This window comes from Xyrauchen texanus, chromosome 21 (assembly GCF_025860055.1).
Source record: "Xyrauchen texanus isolate HMW12.3.18 chromosome 21, RBS_HiC_50CHRs, whole genome shotgun sequence".
Classification (NCBI taxonomy): Eukaryota; Metazoa; Chordata; class Actinopteri; order Cypriniformes; family Catostomidae; genus Xyrauchen; species Xyrauchen texanus.
The window spans coordinates 437,928-447,927 of record NC_068296.1 but is presented as its reverse complement, the minus strand read 5'-3'; the positions used below and the strand labels follow the sequence as shown (position 1 = coordinate 447,927).

The following is a 10,000-nucleotide window of genomic DNA, read 5'->3' as shown; positions in this document are numbered from 1 at the left end:
TGCCCCCTCATGCACTACTTACAGCCCGATGTGGCCCCTTTACCAAAATATTTGCCCACCCCTGTTCTAGATCAATGCACATAAATCGGTAGGATTAGAAATTGATGCATCAAGAAAACGAGTCAATCGTTACACCCCTAGCAAATACAAATGAATCAAGTTTCAGTGCAGTGTTGCACTTCATTTGAACTGTTGCAGTTATTTACAAAATGGCAATCAGATAAATCCCAAACTGCGTCTTTAATGAGGTCTTTTAATGCAAATTAATTACTCTGTTGCATGTAAACAATTTCTAACGGTGAATAAACAAAAAATAGCCCAATTAAGGTTGGCAGGAAAATAGATTTCAAGATGACCCAAGACATTTAGGGGCTTTTGTTCATCTTTTACCATTAAACTACTGGCCACAAAACAAATAACAGTGACCCCCAGTTTCTCCCTTCCCAGCACCCTTACCTGCATGTCCCGCCGTGTAATGAAGCCCTTCCCCTCGACGTCACAGATCTGGAAGAAGTCTTGTGTCTTTTCAAGCACAGCGCTGCAGTCAGTGTCACGGGACGTCCGCTGGCTCTCCTCTCCTCTACGATGGGATGCCCGGTCCACCCTGGAACCACAGGTGCTGGAGCGAGCTGCCATGGCGTTCGTGTGTGTGAAGTCGTCGCTCACATGGGTCAGCCCTTGAAAGAAGAGATCGAGCACAATGCTTTTGAGTTACACCACATCACAAGCTCTCAGAGTGCTGCTGACCGTCATCACTTAGCAACCACCTCTTTAATTAGACAACCAAATCACTAAGACGGGTGCACGGCCAGAGAGAGAGCCAGAAAACATGGAGAAAGACAGCGTTAGCATTACAGTATGTTAGGTTTGGAGCATTGGCAGAAATGTTTGAGAATCGTCAGGTATCACCACATTTAGAGACCATTCAGTGTATTACAGCTCAATTGTGCTAAACGGACACAATGCCAGTTCAGATCTATGTGGTATCGTTTAAATCTGATCTTCTGCGTTACATCAAATGTTACATAACAAACTAATGTCAGTGAACAATCGAGTCTCAATCAGCGCCACCTGGAGGTCATGTCATAGAAATATTACAATGAATATAAAAGTCCTTCAGATATCACTCAAATGCACAAGTCATATATCAAATAAAAGCTCTCGTTCTCAGGAATGTGACTGTGCAGATTATTTTGAAGCTCTAATATCACAGTTCAAAAGATTTCCAAAGAATCACAAAGTTAAATATGACATTTGTAAGACATCAACTACAAGCGTCTCTTTATGCTCCGATAACTGCTGCTATAAACCCCAAATAGATACAAAATTTATTTTGTATCTATTTGGGGTTTATCAGAGCAAAATATTTAACTTTGCGATTCTTTGGATATAGGACGTTTTCTAAAACGTGAGCCATTGTTTACGTGTCTGTGAACGTGCTAGTGTGAATAATTCAATGTTATATCTGAGATGTCCAGAATAAAATATGCAGTCTCACAGGAAAAGTATGCAAAACAAATAATCGGATAAATATTAATGATAAAACTGTATACATCTTCATAAAGGGGAGGATCTCAGCTTGCTAATGACACCTAGATTGAGCTTGTAGTCCACTCAGAGGCCGAGATATTCAATTCAATAATGAGGGTGTTGCTTGAACTGAACATTAGACTGAATGTCTATGGACGAGCACATCTAAAATGTGTTACAGCGCCCCCTACAGTCCAGATCGGCATTTTGTGGCGAAAGTTGATAGAGGAAAGACTCTTGTGTCTACTAATAGCTGCCATCTAGTGGAATAAAATAAGATTATATGGAGGGAGACATGATAAAATGACTATAATGTGAAGTAAAATTGTGGTGCTTGTCTGTGCAAACTCACTGGCACGATGTTAGGGTATTGTGGGTAGTTTCCAAGGCATTGATGTTAGTTGACGATGTGTTTCTCTGTGATATGAGATGTGTCCTTCAATGCAAGTCTGTGTGATTGTGTTTCCACACGTTTTATTGTCCGTAGTTTGATCACTCAACGTTCTCCTCAACAAGACGCATGGCACAAACACAGCAGGACGAGTTACGCAAAAATAATCAATAATCATTCTAACAATTTCCATTCAACAAATCCTCTGTGAAGAAAATGTTTCTTTGCATCTCCAAACGGCTCTAAGCAACTCATTAAAAATGTCCTTGGCCTCTCCACAGAAATCCTTCCCAGCTTGGAGAAGCATGTGGGGATACACAAACCAAACGGCTCATTGGCTGAACTTCATTCAGTCGTGGACATTCGTTCCAAGTGTTTCAATTTTATTTTTATTTGTTTTACTTAAAATCTCAACACAAACACTTTGTGAAGAAATAACAGAATGACTGAATTGGGTAAACCTTTATGTTTAGGGATGCACGATACCATTTCTTCTCTTCCGATCCGATAGCAGTGTTGTTGTTTTTGTGCATAATCAGTTCTCAGAATATCTTTAATATGTAAAGAAACACAAACCTCTAACTACACTTTATTTCAATATAAATATATCTCTTATTAAGAAACACTTTATTATTAACTAGTGCACTGGATAATGCAGCAGCAACATTAGAACATTAGAACAGAAACCAGTGTTTTATTTATTTATTTGCTCATTTTTCTCAACTTTTAAGTTTTTAAGACTTTAAAGGATTCAGATGTAATTTTTGTTAATTTAGTTGTAAGACATCAGCTCACTTTCCATTCACACAGTTATTATTGGAACCCATTTAACTTCAATATTATTAATATAAATTGTAAACAGATGATAATAATAATAATATAATAGTCATATATATCGATCGTGCACCTTTAACCTTTAACCCCTCACGCTTTTATTTTGACATTCTGAAGTCTCCAGGACGTCCTGTATGTGTCTGTTTGTAGTTTAATTCGCTTCTTATTCATATTCTGGTCAAATGCTCCTCCGGTGCCGTTCTAAATGCATATTATAAGTGAACCGAACTATTGCACATCTGAGATGTTCGTGAGTACCGTTCAAATGTTGTGCACCGCGTAAAGGCTAATAATAGGCGCGAGTGTGTGTCACAACAGTGCAGTGCCATTCACTGACGCGCTGGAGCTGTTCATACTGTATATTGACTTACACAGAGCTGTCGCACATCTTCAAGTGGCTTTGAATGAAATACATGAGTCTTATGAACTGCTTTAATGGCTCTTTTATTTTATTATGGTCATTTTTGGAGCTTGACAGTGACGAACATGACTAACACACAGTATCAGATTTGTGTCAGACTCATCAGACCGATACTGATCCGTCTAACAGCTTCAGTATCGGAGCATCCCTAGTTAGCATTGCCATATACATGCTGGTCTGAAGCACTCCAGTGTAGTTCAGTAAGTATGCCATCTTACACAGCATTCACTCAACGAAAAGAACAATTTCATGCTCGTCTCAAAACTCCAACACAACAAAACATTAAACTAACACCTTTATATTCATCTTATACAAACATAACACATAAATGTTATGTTTGTGTAATGTCCTGTTCCACCAGGAGGAGTTTTTCTATGTCTGTTTGTGGGGTTACTTTGTGGAATAATCTGGGGCTTGAATTAAAGCAGTGTCAAGGCATTCACAATTTCAAACGTCTTTACAAACGAAAGGTCTGGTTCCATTATAATGACATTGTGCTTTGATTGTATTCATGTTGTGTGGATTGTTGGATTAGTTATTATTTAGTTACCCTTGTGGTATTCCATCTACCATTGTTGGTATTTGAAAATCATTGTTATGTACCCTTGTGGTATTTCGTCTACCATTGTTGGTATTTGATTATCATTGTTACCTGTGGAAATATCTGTTATTATTAATATGTATGGTATGAATGTGTGGTTTTGACTTGTGCAACCACTGTTTCTAAATGAGGTATTATTATTGCTATTATTATTATTCTTTTTTTTTTTTTTAATTATTATTATTTTCTCTTTGAGATTATTGATGAAGGAAGCAGCTATTTTTTGTTTGTATAAATTCTTTGATAGACTGGGGTGGGGTTTAATAAGTTTTACTTCTTCCCACTCCATTTTCAAGCATAAGTGTGTAAGTTATTATTATTGTGTATCTTTTCTGTTGTCACACTATTTTTGCTTGAAAATAAATAAATAAATAAATAAATAAATGAACACTTCATTTGAACATTTACCCCATTTACCCCATCCCATGCACAGTCTGGATATAAGTTTCATCAATGCCCCATTAACAACACAAAGTGTTCATGTAGTCCCAACTCAAGCTCATATTAATTTATTAAGTTACTTATTAAAGCTGGTGTGTTTTGCCATTACGTGCCCTTTAGGAGAAGGGTTATCTGATATATTATACCATAATAAAAGACAAAGGAGACATTTATATTTATATATATATAAAGTACAGCTCACGAGTGATTGCACAGAAAACAAAAGATGGCATGTGTAGAGTCTACAAACAACTCCGTACAGATCAAACTAAGAAAACTGTTACTTTACTTACTACTTCATGCCTCAAATAAAACTCTGAGTATCTTTAAAAGATGTGTTGCCACTAACCTGCCTGTTTTCCATCCATAAAAGTGCTCAATGAATCAACCTCGTGAACAGGACGGACTGAGAAAAACTCCTGTGTGCGTTTACTCATGAAGGTGCCGTCCAGCCAATCAGATTAGGACTGATTAACTTCAGAGAGCGTTCTCCAGTTTTGTGTGCCACGTGTATCAGACGATTAGGGCACGAGCTGTGGGCGTGCCATCTGAGACCAGTCTGTCATAATGTTCAACAGTGCTTCTACTGTCCAACATAAACATCAAAGAATTTGCATGTCTGCAGGAGAAAGGTAACTGAAAGGATTGGAAAGCCCATCAGTCTGCCGTGCGTCGTCTTACGAGTCAATCGGCTCCTTGAACGCTCAACAAATTGAGTTTGTTGGATGTAATATTCTTGGTAAAGCTTTTCAGTGTTCAGTTAAACACCTACAATGAGAGTGTGTATAAAACAATGTGCTTGACAAGCCAAAATGTCGATCTTCATCATTTAAATGACCCATTTTTGAAGCTCATGATAACTTATCAAAGTTCTTACAGATTGTAATATTTGTTTTTCCTTTATGTTCCCATACAAGCCGTACCTGGACTTATCTCATAGTCATGATGTGACTAGTCATGAATTGCAGCAACTGACAGAATTTGACCCAACACTTTCAACATATTTATATTAAAAATAATTAAATGTTGCACTTTAATCACGTTTCGAATACAACTGAAACTTTGTAATGCAGCACGTCATGTTACTGTCACTAATGTCGTATTCTTCCTCATTTTGTGTCTCGTTGGATTAAAGTGTCTCTAGAAAGGTAATAGGCTTTTAATTTTATGACAAAATATATATATATATATTTTAGACTTAAAATACAATGTTTACTTCAATAACGAAATTAAGAGAATTTTTGCAGTACTATCTACTGATCGCTTGTGTTTCTTTAGTACTGTCAAGGCACAGACATCATACGAAATCGAAGAACGAAGGGGTGTGACATAATTTAGAACAAAATCTGGTCAAATAGACGGTGCTTTTGCATTCATTTCTGAGGAACAGCTCGAATGGGCGAACGTTTAGGAAAACGTCTCGCCGATAAACACCTTCCTGTCATTGGTCCACGTCATCGGTGGGCGTGACTTGAAGCTCCACCTACTACTTTGAGTTCTTCCGTCGGTATTCAACATGAACACACCAGTGTGCAAGACCAATGATGTCATGAGATGCTGTTCTTTAATTAGTCTTCTCATTAGTCTCTCAAGTGCCCGTTCACTCATGTGTCATCTGCAGCGAAAACCATTCACACATCTGCCCAAAGATATGCCTCAATCACCATTCTTGTATCTATATTTTGCTCTTTATCACTCTTTTATACACACCAGAAGTTACAATAACGTAGCATAACGGTGCAGATTTTGGCTGTGTATTGTGTAGGAAAAACGGTGCATTTACTAATGCATAAACACCGAGAGCCAAAACATTATGACCACTCACAGGTGAAGCGAATAACGTCATCTCCTAACAAGGCCACATGTCAAGGTCTGGGTAGATTAGATGGTAAGTCAGTACTAATCAGTTCTCGTAGTCGACGTGTTGAATGCAGGAGAAATGGGCAGCAGTAAAGACCTGAGCGACTTTGACAAGGGCCAAACTGTTATGGCCGGACGACTGGGTCAGAGCATCTCTGAAATGGTGAGGCTTGTGGCGAGTACCTATTGACAGTGGTCCGAGGAGGGACAAACCACATACTGACGACAGGGTGTTGGGCGCCCACAGCTCATCGATGTGCAAGAGCAACGAAGGCTATCCCGTCAGGTCCGAACCGACAAAGTCTACTGTGGGACAAGCCACAGAATATTGTAATGATGGTTACGGGAGGAATGTGTTACAACACACAGTGCATCACACCCTCCTGCGTATGGGGCTGCATAACCGCAGACCAGTCAGAGTGCCCACGATGACCCCCGTCCACCGTCGAAAGCCCCTACATTCAGCACACAAGCATCAGAACTGGATCTTAGAGCAGTGGAAGAAGGTTGCCTGGTCCGATGAGTCCCATTTGCTTTTACATCACATGGATGGCCGTTTACGTGTGCGCCATTTACCTGGAGAAGAGATGGCACCAGGATGCACTGTGGGAAGACAACAAGCTGGCAAAGGGAGTGTGATGCTCTGAGCAATGTTCTGCTGGGAAACCCTCGGTCCATTCATGTGGACGTCAGTTTGACACATGACAGCTACCTAAACATGGCTGCAGAACAGGTACACCCCTACATAGCAATGGTATTCCCTGATGGCAGTGGCCCTTTCAGAGGGATAACGCACCTGTCACACTGCACACACTGTTCGGGAATGGTTTGAGGAACACAAGGAGTTCAAGGTGGCGCACGCGGAGGACCAACATCATATTAGGAAGGTGGTCATAATGTTATGGATCATCAGTGTATATTACTTTTTTGGTGGTGACTGTGGGGATCAAACCAGCAACCTTCTGATTACAAGTTATGTGCTTTAGCCCACTACACCACCACAACTCCACATGTGTCTCATGTGTGTCCCCATTAGTCAAACCCCATGTTATGGTTCTCTTAAACTTGATTGTAGTGAAGTTCTTCACAGAACCTCAGAAAAAGATGGCACACACACACACACACACACACACACACACACACACACACACACACACACACACACACACACACACACACACACACACACCTGTACAGTATTTACCTTATCTAACCATAACCCTTTTCTTGAGTTTAAAAACACATATGGAGAGACAAAGGCATCATCAACAGATGAGAAATGGAGAAAGCAGAGAAGTGAAACACTGATACCAAAGACGTTATTTCGCCATGAGCACGCTTCACCAGAGCTGAAGAGATTGATGGGAGATGACAAGACATGCCAGAGATGTCCTCAGAGTATTGACTTCTTCATTACAAGCATTTGAGTGTAGTGGCCTTAAACTAAACTCCCTCGTCAATCACCGACTCCAAACATGCCCACTAATGAGAAACAAAGACCACGTCACAGACAAGAGTATGAGCGTCTGACTGTTTCAGAAAGTGATCCGAGGCTCTGACTCTGCTTTGCATGATCCTTTATCTGCACTGCCGTGTCAACACTGAGAATACTGTAGTGCGCTCTTAAGTTCAAACAGAACGGTTGCACCAGTCATTCATAAGGTCTCTTAAATTGGGAAATAAGGGGCTTTGAAACTACTAGTTAGTTTGAATCCAACTCTGTTTTTAAGTTGGTTATTTTATTCTTAAAGGGACAGTTCACCTTAACTGCAGAAGTTCACATAGATGCAATTGTCCTTGTTAGTTGCTGATTGAGGGGTTTGTTGGTGATTAATTGATAGTCTATATACTCCATTATAAGAGCGTAGTCCATCATTAGGACGAGGTGATGCAGGCAGATATTAATGAGGTGCATCACAGTTCAACCGGCAGGTCATGAGGTTTGGTGAGGTTCAGTGGGGTCCATCCTAAGTCCAAGGTTCAGGCTGTGGCACATGAAGTATGCCACCTCTAACAGTTGGAGTTGGCATCAGCTCATCCTCACTGGCCGTTGAGCTCCTGTGTGCATTCATGATAGGGCACGAGAGCAATAGTTCATGAAGTTCCCTTGCGACATTGGGCATTCAAGAGAAAACTCATTTAGTCATTTAGCAGAAGCTTTTATCCAAAGCAACTTACAAATGAGGAACATAGCCAGCATTTTTTCACAACTCGTTTGTTTATCTAACAGGTCCTCCACAGCGATGGTGACAACAGAACACAACACAGCTGCACACGAAACACAGAACAGAACTTACTAAACATGACTGAAGAGTTTGTAGTCCAAGAATTGATGCATTTCTACGCCCGTAATGCACCGTCACTCATCACTGCTGTTTAGGACAAAAACTCTGATTACGGCAGAAAATACACCTTTTATAGTGTGTTGTTTGCCGTCAGGTTAGGACACGGTGTGACTGTGGCGTCCTGTAGCTCCTCTATGTTTCTGTTTGATTCCTGAATACTCTGTACATATAAATAAGGCTGGGCATAGAAATGCATAAATCTTCCCTCTTCAGACATGTTTAGTAAGTTCTGTTCTCTGTTTTGTGTGCACCTGTTGTGTTCTGTTGTCCATATCGCTGTTTTTAGATAAACAAAACGAGTTTTCGCTTGAACGCCCCAGTGTGGCGAGGGGTCTGTGTGAACTGTTGCTCTCGTGCTCTATCATGAACACACACAGGAGATCAACGGTTAATAACACATTAGATTTCAGTTTCTCATCAAATCTTATCATATGCTTTCATAACAATCATGAGTCTCATGAATAATTAATTAGACTTCTGAATGATACTTTTGAAGCTTGAAGAGGTGGTCACCATAAACTGCCATTGTATGACATCACTGAGCACAACATTTATTCACTATTTCAAATTGTGTTCAGGAAAAGAAAGTAAGTCATAAAGGGTTAGAACAACACAGGGGTGAGTAAACAATGACTGAATGACATTTTTGGGTGAACTGTCCCTTTAAGGAATAACTTAGTGAGCAGGTGGTAAGCTTGTATGCGCAGTTGCATTATATAATGTTTACTTTTATTGATACAATATTTAGTTGTCTTCAAATACGTACACAGAAGTGTTGAAAAGGAGTGCTAACATGTTACAGTTGAGGTTTCATGCACATTGTCATCAGCTTGAATTGCAATATGCCACATAGTCACAAATTCATAATAATATATAACTTCATGACTAATCATGTATCATATTTCAATAGATATTGAATGCATTACTGGTGACAGTATTAGCGAGGAAAGTGCACCAAGTGCTCCATCACACCTGCCCGATGACTTCCATAAATATGTATTAGATTAAATGTTTAGTACCAAATATAAAAAAATAAGACCATTTTGGATGCATGCATTTAACTGTAATAACTGGTGTGTGAGTGCAGATTGAGTTATACAACAGAGGTTTGAGGATGAACATGGTTAAACATGAAGAAGTAATGGTCTTGCACACTATGCAAACATGAAGTCATATTAAGATGGCAATGGAAGGCATTTCTTGCCAGTCCAGTTGGACAACACCTAGTTAAACAGAAGGCTGTATAGTGATTATACTGAGTTACCCTGGATAACCAGGGCGTTTCTACCTTTAAAGAACAAAGCATTCTTGTGTCACATTGTAACAGTGTTCAGAGGAGTCCATATAGTTAGATGAGCACAGAGAAGAGAGAAACATGAAAAACACCGAGCAACACTTCAAGACGCATGAAAACAGGAACACTTGTTTCCTCCTGTGAGTGGAAGATTCCTTCACACTACAACTGTAACACACTTCCTGCTTAAACACTTAAAGAACAAATAAATGATCCACACACACACACACACACACACACACACACACACACACACACACACACACACACACTCACTCACTCA

At 39.8% G+C, this 10,000-nt stretch overlaps 1 protein-coding gene across 2 annotated transcripts in view; it reads right to left on the bottom strand.

Annotated features, from left to right (window-relative positions):
• Positions 1–10,000, bottom strand: part of cracr2aa (calcium release activated channel regulator 2Aa) — a 45,840-nt gene that overhangs the window by 35,480 nt on the left and 360 nt on the right. The window contains exons 1-2 of one of the 2 annotated variants that reach the window (XM_052152936.1): positions 4,568–4,672; positions 457–677 (exon numbers count right to left, since the gene is read on the bottom strand). In XM_052152936.1, the coding sequence (XP_052008896.1) occupies positions 457–677; positions 4,568–4,655 (309 nt within the window). In that variant the 5' untranslated portion in view covers positions 4,656–4,672. Of the gene's footprint in view, positions 1–456; positions 678–4,567; positions 4,673–10,000 lie in introns of those variants that run through there. The other variant, XM_052152937.1, reaches the window with a different exon arrangement.